Source organism: Lingula anatina, chromosome 1 (genome assembly GCF_051362555.1).
Source record: "Lingula anatina isolate TDL-2025a chromosome 1, LinAna3.0, whole genome shotgun sequence".
NCBI classification, from domain to species: domain Eukaryota; kingdom Metazoa; phylum Brachiopoda; class Lingulata; order Lingulida; family Lingulidae; genus Lingula; species Lingula anatina.
Window position 1 is genome coordinate 13874321 of NC_141767.1, and position 25051 is coordinate 13899371.

The following is a 25051-nucleotide window of genomic DNA, read 5'->3' on the forward strand; positions in this document are numbered from 1 at the left end:
GAAAATAATATGAATATTAAAGGGATAACAACTGTTTTTTTTTCTTTTTTCTTTTTTTTAAATAATATCTTAAAAGATTATTACAGAGTATAGCCATCTATGGAGGTCACATGGTCCGATGGCAAGCACAGATTTCAGAATAATTGCTTTAACTGCCATTTTTGTGGTAAAATAGAATAAATTATATTTCTGTGAGTTGTTTACAATGTTTTTATTATGACATATGGATCTCATATGAAGAATTGTTATCCCTTTAATTTTTGGGGTACGTAAGGTACTTTTAGTGGTGTTAATTATTTAAGAGATGTTCTGCAATTAACTGAACAATCACTCATTGGATAAGCAAAATAATACATTTATTTGTCAAAACATACAAAAATAAAATCCTTGCACAAAATTTGATGAGAGCATTATCACAAAACATTTGTGTGGGTTTAAAGAATAATGGGGTTATAGTAATAGTGAGAACCTAGGGAGAAAATAGAATCATAAAAGATGGCACAGTTAGTCTGAATTTAGGACTGTTGGCCAGAGTACTGATATTTTGAAAATCCCCTTAATTGGAATATTTCATAAACTGGATATTGTCTAACATAAATAAGTTACATACATGGTTAAGACAAGTGACATGTGCTTGGACGGAGATTCAGTGAAATTAAATAGTCACAAAACGTATATACATTGCTGCTTACAGGAACAAAAGCATACGTAGAATGGAACATAGGGAGAGAGCGTTTTTCTGTAACTAATGCTGTTGCAATACATTGCAGGCCTGTAGCCAGCAATTTCAAAAGGGGGGTTCTTTTTCTGAAAAAGTGAACCTTTTCCCATAAAAACTTCATGTACCTAGATCAAATTTTACCCAGAGTGGACCTTTTCCCAGCGAACCCCCCCTGGCTACGGGCCTGCATTGGCATTGAAATGTAAAGAAACACCTGCACCTACCAGCCTTCTATTTATATAATTAACAGTTGTATAATATGAACAAATTAATTGACAACTAAATAAATGTTCACCACAGTAATGTGCAGAATGCTGACAGAAAAAGAGGTATTTGATACACATACCTTTAAAGCAGAGGTTTGTTTTGAATGCATACTAACACTTTTTACAAGTTGTTGTATTCATTTAAATGTCTTCTTTATCTAAAATGAACCTATATCATAGTCTTTATATCTTGTGTATATTTATAGAAAAACAGAATTCAAATAATAAGTACCTATAGGTTTTGATTTAATTCGATGAATTCTTCATATCCTAATTTTGCCTAGTTTCCAGAAAAACATATTTGCCTTATAGCCTTTGTCTTGGGTAGTTCAGAAAATCATAAAAATTATAACTGAAAGAAAGATCTTTAAAGCTTTACTGCAGCAGTTATCTACTATCAATAATATAAAGTAATCTAGTCTAGTTTTCCTATATATGGCCAAGGAAGCACACTATAGCAAAAATTCAAACTCACTTTCCATGAATATGCTCAGATTTGACCTCAGATTCTGGTAGTAATTTGCTGCAACAAAACTTAAAGATTTTTTAAGACAACATTTACATCTTGGGATAATGTTACAGCTCCTTGGAGCTCTTCATCAATATGGTGTCTATGGATGTTGGTTTTTAAGTTTATACCACTACTTTCTGTATTTTTGTCTAACAACTCATTAAATAATTAACATACAGGCTACTATTTACAGGAAAATAAATTAGTTACTTAACAAAGCCACACTATAAACTAAAACATATTTCTATGAAGAAAGTACGATTGAGTCAATACTCCTTTATACAATGTTATCCATCACTGAAAATTCAAACTCTAGAGATTCCTTTCTGCCATAAATATTATATTTTCACTTTACAGTCGGATTTGATAGCACAATAAAGGCGAGCGGCTGATGTAGCTAGGGTGTGGTGGAACACATATTCCTGATAACCTATGTGCCACTTTATTGTCAAATCTGGATGACTTTGGTCAGGAAATTTGTCCTATTTGTGTCATCAGACAACCAGACTACTGTGCAATGGAGAGACCATTTACTACCCTTGCAGCTTGGTGACACATGTCAAAGGCCCATTTCTGATCCAGAATTTGTATCGTCTAAACAGAATTTATCAGATTTTGAGAGTGGCTTGCTGTTATACGCTGCACTCTTAACTCAAATTAAAATCCTGTTGGACATGTACTTTACACCAAGTTCTTGTGGACATGTACCTTGTCCAAATATACTGCTGGAATATACTTAAATGGAAGATTAATTGGGCATGTTTCAGTGATTTCTCATTTGAGGTACTTATTAAGAAAGCTGACATGCACTTGACAGGAAGAAAATCCAGGTCTGTGCCTTACTTCCTTCTTTACTTACTAATTGTAGTACTGACATGCCTAAAACTGGAATTTATTTCTAACTTTTACCTTTCAGATATACATTTAACTATAGCCAATGTATACATTCAGATTGGACTAGGATATACCTAATGTACATAAATAACCAGTTGTCTATACAAACTGTACCTAGAATATTATATATGATACTGACATGTGCATGCATTTGTTGTACGCATACTGTACATGAATATATACCAATACATGTACCAACACTTAAAAATGGCAGCTTGTACCAAGGCTTATTTTGTGCTAATAACAGATCTAGACTTGTCCTGAAGGAGTATTTGCCATGGTATTAAACCACCTTCACAGTCAAGTGCATTTCCATTTCAAACATTCATAAATTAAATAATTGTTACTGGTATATAATTTACAATAAATATTTTAAATGATAAGGATTCAGAATATTTTCATGTACAGTAATATCATTTGCAACACAAAAACACATCACCTTTGTTAAGCAAAGTACTAACATGTCAAGAATAATACTGGTTGTAACATTCAGTCTGTATATTTGGGTTGTGAGTTTGTTGAAGCTCACAGAGTCCATTTTCCAGGGAATTGAACTTAGTGTTTGTGGCTTTTCATAAGACCCCTGCGTTCTTATGCTGACTGATTCTGCTGAAAATCCCTCTCCAGCTTGCTGCCTTGCCCTGTCCAAGATGCTCAGTAGACTTGATCCAGTACTTTGCCGTGGCCAAATCACTCAGTGCTTGGGTCATTTATGCCTGAAGCATCGTAATAGTCCACATTAAATGCATCTAGGAGGAAAGAGGGAAGAAAAACAAACAGGTGAAAATTCATGCGAGCACCACAACATCTACTGTGACTAATACACTGTTACATACACATACAATTAAGGTGCATTTGGTAGGATTATTGCTTAGTTTAGAAAAAGGAGCTGTGCAACCCACAAACTGGACACAAGTCATGGCAGTGCAATTATCAGGTGGTTACTGTTGGAACAGGGAAGGTTGGTGATGGTTTAGGATTACATCAGTTCAGATTGTTAAGTGACAAAGACTGAAAGAGGTGCATTACTTGCATAGTTGACATAAAGTGAGGATCGAAGGAGGTCTGTCTTGGCAAAGTGCCATCTATCCACTTGGCATAAAACACACAAAAAGAGTGGTTTATTGGGAAGTTTTCTTCAAGTCTAGTAGTTTTACAACTGACAAAAGATTTTAACAACTTTCATTTGGATCTAGAGACACGGGGAATTACGAGAACTAGATTTTTGTATGTTGTTTCTTACCTCCTAATGTTCCACATGCACCAGCATGTTGAGTTTCTATCACTACACCCATCTGGCAGGCAGTCTGATGCATCTTGCACCAGCTGCTATAGGTCTGATTATCTGTTCCACAAACTTTTAGTGCCCCATAGTCTGAGCAGTCCATATTACATGACACACACTGCGGTCTTTTTGTTTTAATGTTGACAAGACACTTCTTATTATCTGAGCAAGTTAGATTTTGGCAGGTGATATGACCTATAAATAAATGAAAAGAACTCTATGAACAAAAATGTGTATTATAAATATATGACTTTTGTTTACATATGGTGTTTTAATCTGCTAGAATTGTATTGGCAAAAAATGGACTGGTGGTATTTAACTACAATGAATATGACTGAGAAAATTGTTTAATCAATAAATGTTTTGACCAGTTGCCAACAATTTTAGGAAGTTTCTACAGTCAGAGAGGTCATTGTTTATTGGCTGTCTGCCAAAGATAAAAGTTCAGTAGGAAGCACTTAAGGCAATTAACATTGGGCAATTAAGATGGGCAAAGTGTGGAATGGTTTGGATAAGGGGGAATAGATCAACAAATGCAGATGATGAGAGAGGGTTAAAAGGTACGGGATTGTATTTGTAAAGGAAGTCGGAATTTATGCAAGGATTTGTCTAGCATTCACAGAATACACAACTGTCTGTTTGTTTTGATTAAGTATACACTGCTTGTGTATACCATTGTATTCAATAGATACTTTAAAATTTGGCACTTTGCCAGATTCAGAGTTTTAAGGCACCATGGCAAGTTTAGTAAGAAAGCGTGTGTTGTCACATACATAACTTTCAATGCAGTGGTTTAATAAAGTGAATTCATGCATATTCTAAAATTTGATAAAAATAAAAAAAGCCTACTTCTCTCCAAGGATATAAAAATTATAAAATGTGTCTCTTCAAATGTAAAACTTTTGCCAAAAATATAAATCACAGAGGGAGGGAATACAATATGAAATTTCATGTTTCAAATCAGTAAGTTAAACAAGAATTAAAATGTTGTCAAGCATTGTGAGGAAACTGAAATAATGTAAGAGTTGTTTTTATTTCTTAGTTATCTGCTGATGCAGCTCAAGAAATGGAAGCAATCATCTTCAAACACCTATTATTTACATTATAATCAGGATTATGTCTTAAGATCTTAAATTTGTTATTTGCAGTCAAGCCTCCATTGAAAGAAACTGTCAACCTAAAGATACTCAAGGATATTGATGACAAAAATAATTCTCCACTTTGAGCACTCTCATGCAGTCAGCAGATTTAATTGTTCCAGGAAAAGATCTGTTTTGTATACCGATAGACTATGGCTTACAGCAAGGTTGGGTGGGTCAAGTGCAAGGGCAAGTGCACTTAGGGCCACCAGTTTTCTCAATACACAGATTAAATTTCCAAATAACTGATTAGGATCAATTCAAGGGAACATAAAATACCTAGTAGAAGTGTTCTTTCAGTATTCAAAACAATGCCCTGCCCGTTGATATTTTCTCCCAGCAATCTAGTGCATGTAGCCAGTATGTTTTGACTCCTAATCAGTCTGAACTGAATCATTTCAAGGTTTATTTTCACAGTTCTTGATGCCTGACGAAAAGCGATGTGCAATTTTGTCTAAGTATCTGATATTGATGTTGGAAAAGTGCCATACGCAATTGAAGGCGATAGCCAGAAATGACAATTTGTGAGGTTTTCCAGTACAAAGAAGGCAAATTGTTCCCATGAAAAAACCATCAAACTCCTTTCTGATTCTCTCCCTGAAAGACAACTCAACTCTATAGACTATATAATTTTATTATATGTTATTGCCTTAGGCTTTTTTAAAAATTAATATCTAAGTGCACCAAAACCACTAAAAACCTGTGTGTGGTCGTGCATTTTAATTTACACCCTTTCTCAGGTTAAAACATACATGTTGAAAATATAATCATATGATTCTATCCATTGGAAAATCTTTTTCAAGATAATTAAAAAAAGGAGAAGGAAGATGAAATCAAGGTCACTGACCTACTTAGTTCAACAGCTTGAAAAGCACTTCCCTCTCCCCCTCCTCCAAACTGGCTCAACCACAAATGCCCTTTAAATCTCAAAATCAAGCCAATACTGTTTGGTTGACTGTGATCTAGATATTGGGACAATGGTGCTGCAGTGCACATCATTTACAATAAAAGACCCAGAAAAAGCATTTATTAATGCAACATTTGGCTCCTCTCACTACATCTTCAACAGGGCATTGTTCTTTTTAAGCCAGCATATTTTATTTTAAGGAGAAAAACTAAACAGATTTATGAAGGGCATAACACAGACCTACACTTAGCAACCTTGATGATATATTGATGACTAGATCTTTTCAATGGGGGGGGGAATTGTGAATTATACAGATACTGTATTTTTAAGTGATAATTTCTTAAAATAAGAGCATTTCTATTGAGTGGTTACAACAAAATTGAAAAAGCAGTTTGACTACCTTATAGAACTATTCTATGCATTAAAAGCACTACAAATGCATACAAAAAATATAATTTTTATGATTTTAAAATGATGTATCTGAAAGTTTGATAATTTTTGCTCATTGAAAAGATTGAGTCATTACCGTATCTTGGTTTGTCAGGTTTGGTGTCATGTGGATTTAAGTTGGCTTTATGACTGACACTTAATATTTCACCAATACCAGAGGATGTAAGAAAAATTGCGACAATAACCTTGACACCTACCCATCTCTTTTTATCAATTGAGAAGAGGGAAATGCACTGCGTAACTGTAGAAACAAGTCTACACATTGTTAACATTTCTGCATGGAATTCCACCTTGTCACCTCTTTGTTTGGATGGTCTCCCAACTGACCTGAACTCGCACAAACTAAATTTCCATTCCCATTTCAGTCCTGTACCCTCTTACCCTCTTCCCCCGTAAATAGCTCCTCTGTCTAGGAATCTGTTAGTAGAAGCTGTCTAAGAATGGTTTGAATTAAAGAGCCTTTGACTTTCGTTTAGAATTCATTTTTGTAAAGAAGATATTTATACTCCAGACTGGTAATGTTTCCTTTATCTACTAAAACTAATTCAGACGAGCCAGCAATAGATTATGGTGTACCCAATGACCTATGTAAATCTGCATGTATTTTTATTTTCTTTGTAACAGAGTAAATGAGTGGATTTTCTATAAACTATTAAATAAGAAGAAACCTGCAAATCATTTTTAAAACAAATTTTCATTTGCTTTAACCAAAATGTATTTTGCAGCAATTAATGAAATAATATATATACTAGATAGCTGAACCCTCGAGTCTTGTGCTTATCTTATGCTTGTGCTAAATATCTACGTGATCTTTTTATGGAATGCATTTGACACTGATGGTTGTCTTTAAAAATTTGCTCCTTCATGGACTAAAATTTACTATTCTCTGGGTATTAGGAAAAAAAGGCCAGACAGTTGCTTTCAATTTCGGGAGTATATACAAAATTTCAGAGTTAAAGAGCTTGTAAGTTTTCCCAAGACACATTGATTAGCAGTTGATTGAATTCATTCCTATGCATAACCCCTACAATTCTTCAGGTTAATTTGCTGAATTAAATGAATGTTGAAAGAATTATGTTTTTTTTTTCTATGATACCACTATTAAAGCTGCATTTATACTGTTTCTCTAAACTCGAATTTGACTTAGAATTAAAAGCATTTTAAAAACTTTAAAAGTTGCAGAAATGGAAAAGATAGTCCAGGTGAGTGCAGGTGTAAGCATGTGGGAGGTGTCACATGTGATGAAAGCCATTTCAGTTTGTTCATGTTTCATCTATCCATACCAAAAAAAGTCCTAAACTTCAAATTCTCAAAAATTATCCAATACGAAATTTCACTTACAACTACAATGCAGCATAGGCTTAATCTATTAAATTTTTGCCTGAGTAACTTCTGGATTAAAACTGAATAACATCACCATCGGTTCAAAATCACATTTCAGAGACGACAAGTGGTGGCATTTCTTTAAATTTTCTGGCTTTGCATTTTTGGACCATGGATTTTGTATTTACCGAACACTACAGAATATTGGATTTAAACTTGTATGCCAAAGAAACATTATCATGAACTAGCATCTAAAATTCCATTGGATGATACAGGACAAGCCTTTTGGAAATAAAATTTAATCTCCAGACTTTTCCCCTTGTAGAAATATTTTGTCTGGTGTTCGTGTAGAAGCTTACCTTGACATGGGCCGTGGTAGGCACTGCCTATTGTCCTGCCTTTCCTGCAAGTGGCTTGTTGCAGCAAGCAGAAGCTTTCATAGGTGACGCCATCAGCCCCACAGATCATCTGGCTGGCACTGTGGGCGGGAGGACAGTGGATAGAGCAGTACACACAGTGAGGCATGCCATTCTGATCCACCACACAGTTTTTGTTGTCAGTGCATATTACATTATCACAGGATTCTGAAAGTTTGAAAAGGGAATTTTTAAAAGTTTTGGACATAATTGTGCCTATGATAGAAATTGAACATCAAGAAATTCTGATGCACCTTAGACTTTTCTCCAATCCTTTCAAACATGTTAAATATCATACAGAAAAAGTTCATTTTAGCAACTGAAAAGCAGTTAACATAAACAATCCTTGCACTACAGTAGACACAGACACTCACTTTGACATCTTCCAAAATAAGCAATTTCCACTTTTTTATTGTGTCTGCAGTTATATTTGAGCATACTACAGTGATTTCGGTACATTCTGCCATCAGTACCACATAGCGGGCCTTTGTGCTGAGGTCGGTTACTGGAACATCGCGGAGCACACACACACTTGGGGCGGCCATTGCGCATTTTGCATCTCTTGCCTTCCTCACATTTTACCTGCTCACAGGTCTCTGAGGGAAAAAACAAAAAGTTTTAAAAAATAATCATAATCATAAAATTGCTCAATCACCATTAAATGAACTTTAAATACAAAGTAATGCCTTATTATCACATGCTTATTTTGATGTAATAACTTGCCTCCAATGCTGTTAAAGACAATTCTGGTGTCTTTTTTTAAAACGAAATGTAAATTTGTTTGAAGTTCAGAAGGTTAAACATAAGAAGCACATATATATTTATATATAAGGAAGGACAAAATGTCAAATCTATCAGTAAACAACAGACAGAAGGAGCACATAAACATTACAGGCTCAGAACATTAGTGCAGCTGTATGCTGCAAACTAGTGTGGATTTGATGGAGCTAACATCTGTTTTCACCTGAGTTGCTAGAGATGCTAGAGCTATGCAAAGCACTTGTTGCGGTTTTGATGTTATGCTTTTGGCAGACACTTGTTGCAGTGTGCAATAGAAAAAGCACATTTTCCTAGAAATTGATAAATGGATCTCTTCTGTAGAGACCAAGTGAAAAATTGTGAAAGTAAATTTAAACTTTCTTGCAAGGGGGTGGTGTGTGAAATGGATGGATGGGATGTGGAATGGGGATCATCCAAGATATCCCAAGGTCTCACAACAAAATGTAATATCAAGCTAGATTTCTCACACCTCATATTGCTTCTGACGTGTTTTTATATTGCATCATGCAGTTTTAGACTCTTGGATGAGCCCCCTTAATGGTGTTCACTTGACATGTGTATTGTTGGCATTCTTTCATTATTTAAGTGCCAATTTTATCAGAACAGTTCTGCAGAACCTGACAGAAGAGAGTATATTGGAAAAGTGGGGTACATGTATCATCTGCTACCTGCTCTTTATTCTCTGATTTAGAAATAATAGCATGTATTGAAATTGGAAGAAATTAATTAGCAAGTCACGAACAATTATTGAATAAATGTGTTGCACTGTCTAAGTACAACCAACTAAACATGTTCTATTGCATTACGTAATATGTCCTCTGTTTCTATTATTTTTAGAACATGATTACAAAATTATACAACAAGGCTCATTCAAAAGGTGTAAGACTTGTCAGGATTTATTATGGGAGAAATATGTTAAAACTGTTAATAAGGGGAGGGAGGAAATAGGAAACACACATTTTGCACTAAAAAAAGAACTTCACAGGCAAAAATGTTTTTCAAGAGTCTTTTTTTAAGGAAATACCAAATTAAATGTTATTCAGTGTATATCAAAATAGACCAAAACAGGTCTGAAAGGATAATATGATTAGAACAGAAGTGCTTTATCCTTATTGCCTCTTAGATTTCTTAGTGTTGATGTCACTAAGATAGAAAGCTTCTGGTTTGTATCTACTCAAATGTATTCATTAACAGTTGTCACTTTCTGAAAGTCTTCATAAAGGTAATGATGGGCATTGCATTTTTTCAGTTTAATTAGCCTGGTCAAACAGATCTGTATATCCAGACGATCATGTAACAGGTGTTTTTCTTGTACTTAATTATATTGTAGACAGGTTCCCTGGATACCTTTTTCTTAGACTTTTGACAAAAAGCCAACTACCTTAGTTAACTTCTTTGCTAAATAAATAACCTGGCCCTTCATACAAACGTCAGTCTGTTGGCACCCGTCATCTTATACAGGGCTACAATGAGCATGATCATGATTGTGGGCTTTCAGATTTACTCATAAACTGCTTTTTCTATTTATTTTCAGTTTTCACAATTACACAAAGGGTCTCTGTTGTTAGTTGTACTTTCTAAGAGAATATAACATAGTTTCTCCATAGTCTTGACAGAGATGGTGCTCTTTGCAAACCATGAACTGTGTATCATACCTTGGCAAGGTTGGCAGTTTGGAGCCCCTTGTCTTATGGCCAAAATGTAGAACAGTTCCCCTGAGGATAAGTCTTCTGGTGTCCATGCCCTATTTGCATGCCCCCTTCTGCAGCATTCCTCCCGGGATACATTGCCTTTATAGAAACTTTGGCACAGTCCATTGCTGCCAACCATCAACCAGCAATTCCCAGCTGAAATATAAGAAGATGTAGCAAGAAATAACTATGTTGTATTGTGTAGAAGAAACCATCATTCACAGTTTGAAGCTTGGGGTGCATGGTTTGTGGGAGCACTTTTCTAATTGGCCTAGGAGCTGTTAGCTCAAGTAAAAATTATATTATGCAATGTATGGTAAAATGGAACCACCTTTGGCCAATTTGATTAAAGAATTTGAAGGCTCAGTTGATTTGTTCCTTCTAAAAAATAAAAGACATGGACAAATAAACCCCAAAAGAATTGCTGCTGACAGAAAACCTGAATGCAACATCCCCTTCCTTCTCAAAATCCTGTGCCTGAAAAAGATAATCATAAGTAATTTTCCTTGTTGATATACTGATGCTACGCTTACCAACTCACTCGGTCAATTAACCAAACCTCCCAGGAACTGTTGCAGACTGATTCAGATGGTTGAACACAGAACATAATACGTAAAGAACAAAACCTGCACTACCAGTTGCTTGGAAGAGAGCAACGTTTGCATTGTGTGACAAGGAAATTGAAGAACAAATCATATAGACAAAATACCCAGAGGCAGTAAAAGATGATTGTAACTAGAAATTTGTAAAATACAAAAAGGAAACACACTGTTCCGATAGTATAATATGAGATTAAATTGGTAAGCATCTCCACATAGCCGTTGGAGATATCTGGCACTCATGCACAAGTCGTAGGAAGGATGTTTAATCAGTGTTTGTTGTACTACCACGAGGAGGCTTTGTGTTAACATTGATTACCCATTGTGGATACGTTTATCAACCATATCCAACTGAAAATTATAAAGAAAGGGGTTATTTCCTCCCAATCATCTTATTGGAATAATGAGTCAGGTTGAAGACTAAATGACAAAGAACACTGGAGTACACTACCCTTGCACAGAAGCCTATGTCATGGATCCAATGAGATGCTTAACAAATCGTCAAAGCATAAAACATTGTACAAATAATGGAACAGTAACTTGTGTAGAGTAGAATTTATTTCCACCGCAGAACAGAACTTGGCAGCAAGCCCAGAAGACTGGAATTTAAGAATTAGCTGGTAGATGCAAGGCTGTTCATCACGTCTTACAGACGATTTAGTTTTCGGTTTGGTTCGTAATTTAGGAATATTTCACAGTCAAGGCATTCTTGAAGACTTTGTTTAATGATATGTCCAGACAAAAACAGTAGATCCGTAATGTGAACCTGTTGGCCCAAGTTACGAATATTGGATATTAGCTTAAATCAATCAAAAATATATATATATTTGAAAGAAAGCAATTAATTGCCATCGTTTCAGTGTCGTCTCAGTGTCGTGGGTCATGGCTAAACTACACTCTCACCTCCAGTCAAGAAAACATACGTTGATACTTAGTTCAGTCAAGTGCTATTGCTGGTGTTGTCCAATGCAATGGATATGATTTATCGTAGGCGGTATATTTAAAGTGTTTTGAAATATGACACTCACTAATTTCAAGATCGTCTTTTTGTGCATAAGCAGCTGCGGCACACGGCGTAGGAGGGAGGGGGCATCATTAAATTTGAGGAGAAGGTGAAAACATATCGTTGGAAAACGCTCATAAGTACCCAAGGGCATGTGTCACATCGCAACCATCAAGACATGGGACAGAGCTGTTGAAGAAATGAACACGTTTGTACCAAATAACTTCATATTTATGCTTGAGGAATGTGAAGGCACTAGTGAATCACGCATTTGTGCAGCCGGTGTTTCATTATCTGCTGCATTTGAATCACAGATCTGATGCTAATTTTGTTAGCGAAAACAAAACAAATTAATTTATAAAAACAGCAAAAAAGAATTCGAGCACCATTACTGCACGGAGGGATCACTCAGCACAACAATCAAAGACTTCCCGGCGGATGTGACTTTGTTGATCTAACAAAAAGACCATGCCCACCTAAACAGTGACAAGCTGGGCCATGGGCAAGGGGCACAACATTTTAATATTCCAGCTTCAAAACTTGTTCAAATGATTATGAAAATATTGACTCAATCTTGCCACTCTTTTAGTAGCGGCAAGTTTTTTCTGACCTCCAGGTTGACCTCCCAGACGCATCTTTAGTAGATAATAGGCATGTACATTCTCTAAGTGGGGAGCACGTGAAAACAAATAAGACCAGACATGGCTAAATAGCTCAGATATTAGAGAAACGCCACTCAGCATTTGACATTAAAAATAAGTGCTTCCTCCCTTGCACCTTTTATATATTACAGCATTTGTTTTAAAACGACGGGGAAGAATGTTGACGAACTTAAAATTTTTCGTAAAAAGCACCAAAACAGCTATTTCATTACTTGTTAGGAGACGGCTTCGCTAATCATTTGCAGGGTTGGACGCACTTAAATTTATTGGTTCAATACTTTGGTACAAATTTACCTTGCGTGAGTCTTTTGATGGAAATGAAATAACAAAGATAAATTTAACTATGTAGTGCCATTTTTCATTATCTGCTCGGTAAAAATAGCACACGAAACATGCTATTGTGTGTGATTCTCATAATAATAAGTGAGCTCTCTCCCTGAGATGATGGAGCAGTTTATTTCATTGGAACGACTTAATTCAACGCAAAGAAATATTTATTTGTTTGGCTTTTCACGTAATCGGCATCTTGATACATATTTTCCTCGAACAAATATTTGTTTAAGTGATAAGATGAATATCTGAAATACGACAACCAACCACACGTATTATGAAATTCGAGTGATTGTGGAGAAAAACGCGGATTCCTGTGTAGAGGAGCCATCGCGACCGCTCGAAGGCTGACAAAAGACGAAAAGACGCAAGGCCTCAGATTATGTGAGTTTCCGTGTCAGAAGTACCTTCCTCCGGTAACTGCCGTGTCATTCTCGGTCGCGGTGATATGCGACTCTCATCTTCATTAAGGACGCACCCGTCGTGCCACGCGCCGGATTGCCGCGCCCCTGATATCTTGATCAGTCCATCTGTGAGGAATTCGGTCCGATTTTGGGTTTTGTTAGCGAAAAGGTCGCGACCTGTCTCCTCCACTCGGCAAAACATCGCCTCGCTTACAACAATGGATGACCCCAGATCGTTGTGAGGTCGGAATAACAAAATTTCACTTGATTGGAAATCATAAAATTACGTCTGACTTCTAGCTGAACCCTGTCTTTTATCTACGGCACATTTTGGCACTCATGTTCGTGAAAAATACTTATTCTGTTAACTTTTAGAGCGAGAGGAATTGGCCAAGGGGACGTCTGTGTAAACTTTGGAATGAAAGGGGTTGACACGTCCACAGTTTAACTTGAGGTCCATGGGTACCGTTTTATTGAAATTGTAGATGGTTTGATAATATTGCCGAAAAGGAAAAGGGCACCTGTTTCGGCCGCGCCCCAATGGATTCATTGACTGGCTGTCAAATACGTGATGTCCACTCAAAGCAACGGAGAACAAACATGAAGTGTTTTACATATGTATTTTGCTATACTCGTTCTAAATAATGATTGTTTAGATACAGATCAATGTGTTTTCTCTATACTAAACTAAGATTTCCCTTGCACGAAAAAGTGTCGGACAAATAGCTACAACCCTTGTCAAACTTTCATTCCAAAGTTTATCTAGACAACTCCTTGGCCAATTAATTCATACAGTCTTGTTAAATAGCGTAGATTGCTGGTGTAAATGAAAGGATTTCGAATGAAATGGGACATTGAATGCATATGTCTTCAATGAAATATTGCACGGCGAAAAATGATTAACCATCTTCCAGACCGCAATGAAGATACATGGCTCTCCGTCACAGAAACGCGCCGAGTTCTGCCGCAAAACGTGCCGTAAATTTACAGGTTAATCGTTAACACGGAAAAATAACCTCATTTTACGTCGCGCTCTTTGTCTTATGTGTATAACAACTCACCACTTCTTCCACCTCCAGTGAGTGGGTTTATCTTTCCAAGACAACACATCAATGATGTTATTCTGTGCTGTTTTTATGATTTCGAGCGCAAAATGCCGTTTTAATGTGCAATCGAAATTCCAGCATGTAAACGATTACTCAACCTAAAGATACGCTTCAAGTGCACTGGAGGGCAAAGTGCCAGACAAACCAGGCTATTTATCTCGTCTATTCACAGAAAGAAAAAAATATATATCAGAGATACAAGAAAGATACCAGGTGCCTGAAATATAAAAGAAAGTAAAGATAAAGTGGCGGGAATGGTACGCATTCTGAAAAATACTAAGAATCGACGTTTAAAACGATTCAGTTTCTTTTACGAAAGTATCCACTATATCAAAATCGCTGTACCTACCTGCCACTGGGCTTGATGAAATATAGAGTATCATCCACAAGCAAGTAAGCAGGACCACGGATTTCCCCATTACGGCGCGGTGAATGATGGTAAAAGTCTGCATTTTTGCAAGAAGCAGTTTTTTTTATATTTTATGCAATCAGCCTGACTCTTCCAACGTCCAGAATAAAATGATATAATAGAAACGAAGCAGAAAAAAATCGTTTTTCCAATAAGGGCACTGTCGTAGATGTGATGCACGTAACACCGATGTTAACGCATATATCTCTCTCCGTCTGGCTATCCACGCAATTTATACGGGGACCATGTTTGCCTCTTCCCAACCACGTGGTTAGCGATCCCGTCAATGAATGAGACTAAAGGGACCGACTCAGAACACGCATTGCTAAACATTTCCAGTTAAAACAATAGAGAAGCATGACTTTTTTAATCGGAATACCTTCTGCTTTAATTTGGGTGGGGGGATTCAAGGCCAACGATTATTTACTCGTTTGGAGACCCATTCCCAGTTAGAGGAATGAAATACCTTCATTTGTGTCACATTCCTGGCCGATAATGTATTAGATGAACTGTACTTAATCAAAATGCCTTTAAACACGTCATCTCACGATTAAAGGACTAAAGGTGTTAAAAGTAGTTGTGGGGTTTAGAAAGGCTCACAGAATAAGCGAAACCGTCAGACAAAATGCAATAAAGCTACACATTTTTATGGAGAAACATCTCTCATCCGTTTGAGAAAAGCAACCATAAAACTGATTAAATAACAGTGATAACAAAAAAAAAAGCGTTTTGAGATAGCCCATTACTACTGTCCCTTTTTGTGCTACTGGCACTGTCAGTCTGACATCATTACTGCTGCTGCCGCAGTTGTCCTAATTGGTATATTATTGATTTTAAAAAATCAAAGTACGTCAAAGTAGTTTTATTACATAACGAACTTCCTTTTTACAGACAAGCAGTTACATTACGTTCTCACCTGACGTCTGATGACCTCCAAATAATAAGATACTGACAAATACTGCAAGACAAGTCATTACATCGGCTTCGCTGCACATATCTATGGGATTTTGGTAGTAATGATGAATACAATGGCATCCAGTTTCTCCTACAGTTTTCCACTAACATCTGAGGGGGCATCTGAAGTGTGATGCTATTTATTTGGGGGGAAATTATGTTAAGTATGCCTTCAGTCCACGGGAAGATCTCGTCACTGGTAGGTGCAGCCGCAGCCCCCGTCCGTCAAAAGAGACGGCTCGAACGCCAACGAGTGCGAACGCTCCTCGTGGGGCACTTCAGTCAAAACACGCTGAGGTTGTCCAATTTCAGTGTGGTTTGAAATAGTAGATATCACTAATAAACAAAACAACGGTTTTACTCGCATAGGATTACAAAACGGAATATAAAGCTGACTGAAATAGGAGAAATGTTTCACGTACTTAGATTGAAACTCAGTTATTGTGATCTGTTGTGAATGTAATGTATTTTTCTTAATCTGACAAACGGAGCTGAAACGACCTCGAGCAGACAGGTTAATGAGTGAGGACTGTTAGCGTTTGACGTAGCATGCTGGCGGGCCATTTTCACATTTCTCGGAAACAATTAACTTGTAGACTATGATCACCGTACCTGACGTCAGAGATGATAAGTAACCTAATTAACCTATAATTATAACAGAATCCACCTCTTAAAGGGTCTGGGATTATCATACAGCTTTTTCAAAAATTTAACGTTATTCTTGTTAGATGTTTTTCGCATTTTCGCAACCTTCAACTAAGCCATTTACAAAACGTTCACAGGCTGAAGGAATTTTATCGGGCACGCGACATGTAATAACTGAAAAATTTAAGGATCAAGTGCCAAGAAGAACATGACATGAAAAGTGAGGGTTTGAGATATATGGGAAGGTATATATTCCGCTCATAATGAATGCTGGTAGTTTAGACCGCGAAGGTTAACTGATAATTGCAAGAGTTAAGCATTTGACGTGATATATGTGCTGTAGCGGGCACGTCGACTCATTTTGGTTGTGCTTGTCTTTGCGCCGATTTCATAAGGCTTAAAGCCCTATTATCTTATCATCTGAATGCTATATGTGTAAACATTTGCTCAAATCTGGAAATAAGACAGCCATAGAAAGAACCCATGTTAAATAAAAAGACGACCTGTAACTACAGGAACATGAAGTTCACATAACCCCTTTCCGAAAAAGCACGACTAGAGAATAATCCGCGTTTTGACGTCAGACATGTTTACTCTGATTAATCTCTATCGAATTAAGAAAATTTGTGGAAAAACAACAAGACGTGGTTTGGCCTCTTTCGGTATCCTGAACCCAGACAGGTGGCTGTCCACTCCCCTCCACTCCCTGTCTCGTTGTTGTAATCAGATAACAAGGACACAGTCTGCCTTGAAATAGGACCTCAAAAATCATTAAAAACTCATTAACATTGGCTCGACTAACTGTCGGTGTCAGGAAAGGTGTGCTGTTGTAGGAGGGGGGGGGGGCTTGTATTACTGTGATTTTCGCTTCGTGTGTGGGCACTCTTTATAAGTAGCCCTCATTCAACCCTAGGTATTGGGAAGAACTGTCATTAATAGGCGAGATGCGAGACCAGGTGAATCAAGAGGACGTTTAGATAATTTAAGTAACACAGAGAGAGGGGACGTCAGGTTAATGTCGATGTAGCGTGATTTTTTTCACGCGCCCGCGTTTTTTCTTCTCCCGACCTGCGTGTATGACGTAGAAAGGAACATCGATGGAAAGATTGTAGTCGAGATTTAATGCTCACAGCTTTCATTCAAAACCATCGATCGTCCTTCCAGATGTTTTCTTCGGGAAAACCTCCTTGCATGGGAGGTAGTTACCTACAGGCATAGGGGTGAACATTTACGCGAGGTACTCCACGAAACGGGGTTAAATCGCACTTCGGATACTAGTTCTATTAAAATATTCGTTATTTATATCACCTTAGCTCGGGTCCATAATTTGCGCCTTCTCAATACGGCCTGTCTCTGTGGGCTGTTTGTCCACAGCTCACCACAGACAGCAAGTACTCCGTGGCCATCGTTGAAGATTGTGAAGGGATACAGGGAGTTCCATATATTCACTCCATTTGTTTAGCTTCAACATAAAGTTAGCAAAAGAAGAGGCGATCCGTATGCAATGTGAAATCGGATTTGTTCATTCATTTTACGCCCCTTCTACTTGTGTTTTGCGGATATATTTTTGAATTTAATTACAATCTTTTGTTGCTTTAGATCTAAGTCTCGGTGCTTGATCTCAAATATTTAAGTTATACAAACTTTAAAAAAAGACGCATTATTTTCATACAGTCAACCCTCTATACCTTGTACTGACAATAACTTAATGGCAAATATTTAAACGAAATATATTTTATGAAAGCCGAGTTTTATGACATATAGTTCAATTGGACTTTTTCGTCTAACGCCTTTTTTATAACTAATAACATCCTTTTTTAAACTTCTTTTTGACGAAGGCGTGACTACGTTCGCTTTCTCATCAGCATTCACCGTAAACGAATGTCTAGAAGCAAAAAAGAAAAAAATGTCTAGTCACGCCACCCGCACCACCACACCTCCTCTCCATTTTCTAATTTTAACGAAATGTTCTGCGAGCGACAATTGCATGAGGCTTTCTAGCGATTTGAAAAGTGTTTTATTTTTCGCCTATCATTTCCATTACCAGGGGGGTTAATAACCTATTTGCATGTAACAACTTCATAATGGTTTATTAATTGGACAATAAGTTAAAGTGTACTTATATTATATTTACTACAACAGATAATGATATATTTAGTGCTTTATTCTTAGATGGCCACTCAAGGAAATAAGCCGGTAAATACTCATACCAATGAGCACATTTGCGAGCAAGCCCGGAAGCACTCAACTCGCTCACCCTATCATGCAAAAAACCTGTAAAAAATATGCAGGCTCTTTTCGTTTGAGTAAAATTCGATAAGTGAAAAAGAAATAACCCTACACTACAATTCCCGTCTTTAATGTATTTCAGGACCCACATCCACCTTTTATGTGAATGATGTGTATGCATATAAGCACAAATAAGAATTCAATCTAAAATAAAAAAAAGGTCATTTTCAGATCTTGTTTCCCTCCACGCATTCCTGGGAACGTAGTGCCCCCAAATTGAGCTACCATACTCATACATTCCTCGATGAATTTCGAGCCTGTTTTAAATTCCAGCATTTTATTAAACATTATGAAGAAGGCCACGATAGTTAGGGCCATCCAAAAGACGTTTATTGTCCATTCTCTCCTTTTACAATACACGCCGCACAGGTGCTACTCACGACCTACCTGCGACAGACCGTTTCTCCAGTGACCCTAGTGAGTCATTAATCTATAACCCTTCTTCGAGACTTTCACACGGTGCACGTTAATGATTGTCCTTAACACTCCTGTAATGTGTGCGCATAGTTTTCCATTTTATCGTGGTCACTCTTTTAATCAAGGGTAATTATTACAATTCGCGTTCCAGACATGAAAACCACAAACCACATCAGACAGTGCAAGAGAACTGAGTGATGCTGTGCTGGACAGAATAACCGCATGTTCTAGCGCCTCTAGCAAGTGTTGTAAAGAGATGTAGACTGTAAACGTATATGTTATTTTAAATAAACTAATGGAATGAAACAATTGTGAATAAAGACTAAGATGGCAATGAAGTTGTTACGTTGGGTTTTCTGATATGTTATATATGGGGTTGATGTTTACATTTAAAACAATTGACCGTTGCTCTGTTTAACGGCTACAAATTAATTTCTATATGTTTCAGCAAAATTAAACTGCTGACAGTCTGCCAAGACATAAATCCTGGTATAATGACAGATATGATATAGAGATTTTATCCCAACCGTCTGGATAACTACTGTAGTAATTACTGGTGTTCATTTTTTAAATGACCGAGTATTGGAGTGTGAAGAATTTAGTATGCAAATAGGATACAGTGTTTCCTTATTGAATCTACACACTGGAAACTTCCATAGCACTTCTACTGCGTACAGACCGATATTCACGTTCATTCAATAGAGCTAATATGGCGAGCTAAAAGTACTTCAAAAAGACGTGACTATGTCTAGTTAAGCTATAATAAGGTTCTAAATTAAACAAAAAAGTCACGCGTTCGCTTTCTGCCTCTTCCTTTAACATTTACTCCGGTAGGAACTATTTGTAAAACGCTATGACACGTGAAAAGGGGATGACCTTGTCACGTGACCTGCTTATTCTGAGATAACGTGCGATGACACTAGTTTCGTATAGAATACTACGTTTTGTGGCATTCTGCACAAATATTCAAATCATTAAAATTCTATATTTTGCCTTAGCCAACGGCTAACGGTGATTAGAATGTGCACTGAATTATTATGACTATTTCTATACCCCCAAAACGAGGGGACATTTCACGTATTTATTAAATTCCTACGAGGCCCATTTGCCTGGACTAATTTTAATATTACTACTTTGATTTATCATAACACGAACATTTATTTTGATTTGCTTAACAATCGTCTTAAAGTGTTAATAAACTTTTCTGTGTCATGATTAACCGAACGACTAATACACAACAGATGAAGATTTCTCCACTTCGCAAAACTTTTATGTCTTAGTCACTTAAAAACTATGAAAGCAATCAAGTTTAATTTCAGGTTTTGCGTATGTTTGTATAACGGTCTAGTCGTGTGACAACCGCGAAACATGCGTGAATTTGAATGTTCATTACAACCAAATATCAGCCACACCTGCTGTTTATTGCCCGAAGGAAAAAAAAAACAAAAATGTTCCGACTCAATTATGTAAATAACGTAGGCAATGATGTCTAACGTACGTCAACCCCGCCTTCAAGATTTTTCTCGTTTGTCATCCACATTTCACTTTGATTTGCGAGGTTTCTCCGTTTCAGTAGTGTGATGTCAAATTTCTTCTTTCATTTCATAATCTATGTGAAAATTGAAAATAATTTGGCAGCCATACAACTAATGGAAAAATTACAAAAAATGTTCATTGTGACAAAAAAGGGCGGAACCGTGACAGCCATGTGCGGATTGTGAGTTTTGGGCCTCTTTATGTCATCTCTGCTGGAGAACATTGTCCGCGTTTGAGGCATAGGAATGATTTCTTTTTGTCATTGATAATCATTATTTAGGACATACGTGTGCCGTGAATAAAACATTAACACTTCTTAATATACTTGAAAACATCTAAGAAGGTTTATCATGGCTTTCTTAACTCCTTTCCAGTTACGTGTATATTACATATAACAAACATAGAAAAGAAAAAAAAAAGACTAAAGTTTAAATTTTACGCAACGGTTTCAAACTGAGGAAATTGTAACAGCTTGCTGTGTATTTGAAGGTACTATTTGTGGGATTTTTTGATGTTCCAAACTTTCTTCATTTTCTGTTGAAATGTCACGTGTTTGTAACAAGTGGACGTTTGTTCCCTCTTTATGTAATGCAATTACTGCCCTTGGCAAAAGTTGCGTTCTCACTCAAAGTGAAAATGCCGAAAATGCGTGGAACCGTCCGCGTTATCTAATAACGCATTTTTGAAACATAGTTTTCAGCTAAAAACCCAAAAAATGTAATATCGCTAAATACTAAATATGATGAAAACACCATGAACTGTTTTTTTTTTCGCACTTAAGTCCAATGCTACCCCCCCCCTTACTTTTCTTACACAGACAATGACTTATGAGTTCATTTAAACACCTCGACTCCGTAAATAGATTTAATCTAGAATTATAATCAATTTAATATCATTTGAGTTCTGGCTTTAATTCTGCACTGACCATTCTCTGTCTAGGTTACATCATTTGAGCCAAGAAATCAGCCAGTGCAAGTGAAAGTCACGCGCCCACGTAAAATGACCGCTCGCTTTACGACCTAATTACATTAGTTGGCTCTTAGAATGAAATCTTTTTGTATAAAAAAGGATCCGGTACTGGGAAATAACAGGTTCTCTGGAGGATTTCTCAAGTACCTCCTACCGGTGATTTGGTTGAATTGAGCAGATGACAGTCTATTGATTTCTTAAAGAGTCTGTGTTTCTTGAATGAACACTAAAAAAAGATACGTTTAACCAGCCTTGGCTTCTTGCAACTTGAACTAACTGAGACATTCAATGTCAGTCGGAATTTTTGTCCTGATTTTGTATTGGACGGATATCGAATATTGCAGCCCGTGAAACCAACATCAAATCTCAGGGGACATGCGTATAAATCTTTGAGTGCGGAAAACTTCATTCGCTAAAGAATCAACCTACACTTTTCGTTAAGAAAACCTACAAACAAAAAAGCAATGATTATTTCCGCTTTAGTCAGCGTGATTCTAAAAACCCTTTAATGGTTATCAGTAGGTATGCGCTGGTATATATGAAAGGTTATTTCATTAATAAATAAAAATCAATTTGTTATGCGCATTAAGGCCTTCCTCATTAATTATAATAAAATTCGTGTTGTTAAATACCTCATTCTTTTTTCATTTTCGTTCTATATAACAAATTTTTAAAAAAATAAACGAAAATGAACATTTATGTTTGAAATCTAATCGAAAAAAGGCAAGCCATTCCTAATTTCAGATATCATGGACGTTCAAAACAAAATCATTTTTTACATATCCCTTCATAAGAAAAACAAAGCATTATTAACATTGCACCTCTCAGGCGATCCATTTAGAATGAAGCGCGAGTACGTAGAAAAATGCCTCGTAGCAACCGTGGCAACACTAACATTGATGCATGTTTTTCTTCTGACGTACTTTGTGGAAAGTTTTTGTGCTGTTGCCACAGAATAGAGGACGGTGTCTATCTAAATGTGGCTGAGAACTGACTTTGAACAACGTCGTGAATACAATGCGTCAAAGACATTAATATTTTTCCTCCAATTTTCATTTTTGTTCGAATATTCTGACGTTACCATCATTTTTTTTTGTTAATAATTAACTCATCAAGCTCAAAACAAAAAATAATTATTTTCTAAGACCGCTCTCTTCTCTTTCGACATTTGCTCACTGGACGGTTACACAATTAGGCCTACAATGTCCGTTTATTTACTAAGCGACAGGCGCAGCAAGCGCAAGCAGTCAGTAAATAAAAAAAGGTAGGCCTATAAGATAATCGGGATGAGAAAAATTCCAGGAATACTCCCGTCCTCTCCATGACAATTTCATTTGTTACTGTGGACAAGTTGCGTGTGGACAAGGGCCTGCAAATTTCTCTCTCCTCTTGATGTCGGTAAATCACCGTTTGAGACAGAATTTGATACTCCCTACTTTCATATCTTCGCCGAAAGACGCGTTAATTACACCAAAAATTCACAACTGACTGCAAAGAAAAAAGTCAAACTGAATGTTCTCACTTTAATACGAGATGACAGAAAGAAAATGTGTCCCTGAATAGCTCCCCCCAATACACGCATGCCGATGAATAAAACTTTTTTCAAAGGGATATCGGTATATACAATACCTAATCGCTAATACCAGATTAACGCAGAATGTTATCAATATAGAATATTATATTCAAGTGTTGTTGCTTCATTGAAATTTAAATCGATGCAGATATTATCGTAATTATCTACTGCCACAAAACTTCGTCTATGATACATATCAATGAATTGTAAGTAATAAATATTGACAAATATTGCATGTTTAAGGACGTTGCAACAATTCTTGCTTTCATTACTACGAAATAAATAGGAGAATCATTAAGGTTTTTTTAGACAATGTTGCTTTGCAGAATGAATCTGGAAGAATTCAAGATTTTTTCTCAAATTTAACAGTTCTGTGTTTGTTTTCTCTGATGCTATGTAATGACATATATGGTGGAGGCAAAGACGCGGGCATTACTGGCAACATATACTCCATGAAACAGCTCTTGGTCGTGCCTTCGATTCTCATCCCTTTGTGCCCTAAATCAGGTTTATCATTCAAAAACACAGCATACAGATATTTTCGACTCTTCAAATTTTTAAAACTGGTAATCAATCAGTCACAAAAATTTGACTTATGCTAACATTACGTACGCTGTGAATGAATAAATGAACGAACAATTGGGTTCACATTGGGATTATAGTCATGTCACGTTATTTAACATTCAGCCACTAATTACTTCAAAAGTTGAGCAAGTTTCAGTCCAGACAGCCAGCCAGCCAGTATAGATTTATTCAAAAGCCAGACGACGGAGTAGATTAAGCCAATTCTGCGCTTCGTGTGGGCGTACTCATCACGTACTGTGGGGACATATTGCGGTCGTTAGCACAGGGCGTGCCGTTATATACTGCGATTGATCACGGTTAACGAGTTTTCAATCAAGCACTATGTCCACCCTCTCATTTTTCAGACAAAGACCAGGAAAATCCGAAGAAATGAATGTGTCGTCTCGGGACTATCGCACAACCATTCTCCTATGAAAAAGAGCCATTTTATCAGAGGAACAGACTCGAACTAGACGGTGGAGCGACGACCAAGGAGTTCAATCAGTGCACTTTCCCCCATTTTAATTAACACTAAGCATTGGAATGCCACCGTTTTCGCAAAGAGTAAAATGACACAATTATTACACATTGTCACAAGACTGTCGTTTGATGTTTTGGTGGGTTTGAGGTACCACTGTGACAATTCATAATGTAGATAAAGTAGGAAGTCCACTTAAGATATCCGCGAACAGTGATCCTTTCACAGCAGTATATCATTATCTGCGTTCGTGACCACTCCCCGAGTAAATTGTCTTACCTGCGTAGACATCCTGGATTTGGCTATATCGTGCCAGACAAAAAGTAATTTATTGTCAACATTAAAAACCACAATTTCACCTCAGACATTCCTTGGTCCGTTGATGTTTTGTCCGTTTATTTACACGCCTCAACTTTCAACCGCATCAGACACCTTTGACAGTATCAATCTTTTGTAATGAACAGCCCCTGTTCATTCGGGTTATCGTAGGTGGGGCTCAGCTCGTCTCGGTGATTACTGGACTCCCATGAGATCTTTGGTCTCATATGTTTCCAAATACATCATCTTGGCGAGGCTCATCAAGTTCTTTATTGTCCTCGCTGTCATTACTGAAGTTTGATTTAGTCTGCGGGGAGGTTTCGCGCAGTGAATATTTGCATGCCAAAGCCAAATTATTGCTATAAATATGGATTTTAAAGTGGAAATAAAATGGAGCCTACATCCGCCTAAA

General features: G+C 36.9%; 1 protein-coding gene across 4 annotated transcripts; it reads right to left on the reverse strand.

Annotated features, from left to right (window-relative positions):
* Window positions 1–339: 339 nt before the first annotated feature.
* Window positions 340–16024, reverse strand: LOC106150970 (follistatin-A). 4 transcript variants are annotated; one of them, XM_013524015.2, is made up of 6 exons: window positions 15813–16024; window positions 10348–10539; window positions 8287–8508; window positions 7856–8080; window positions 3636–3872; window positions 340–3141 (listed from the first exon to the last, which is right to left on the reverse strand). In XM_013524015.2, the coding sequence occupies exons 1-6, from the start codon at window positions 15889–15891 to the stop codon at window positions 3083–3085; spliced, it is 1014 nt and encodes a 337-aa protein (XP_013379469.1). In that variant the 5' UTR covers window positions 15892–16024; the 3' UTR covers window positions 340–3082. The 4 variants fall into 4 exon arrangements, with proteins under 4 accessions (XP_013379469.1, XP_013379470.1, XP_013379468.1 ...); XM_013524016.2 differs by lacking the exon at window positions 15813–16024 and adding an exon at window positions 14837–15602 and having other exon boundaries at window positions 340–3108; XM_013524014.2 differs by lacking the exon at window positions 15813–16024 and adding an exon at window positions 14837–15598.
* Window positions 16025–25051: the final 9027 nt, after the last annotated feature.

What these genes read in the sequence shown, in the direction of transcription:
- LOC106150970 (XM_013524014.2), bottom strand. Translation starts at nt 14,939, where the DNA reads ATGCAGACTTTTACCATCATTCACCGCGCCGTAATGGGGAAATCCGTG. An exon ending in TTATTTTGGAAGATGTCAAA is followed by an intron (nt 8,081 to 8,286) that starts GTGAGTGTCTGT and finishes TCAAACTTTCAG; the next exon opens with AATCCTGTGATAATGTAATA. An exon ending in CTACCACGGCCCATGTCAAG is followed by an intron (nt 3,873 to 7,855) that starts GTAAGCTTCTAC and finishes ATTTATTTATAG; the next exon opens with GTCATATCACCTGCCAAAAT.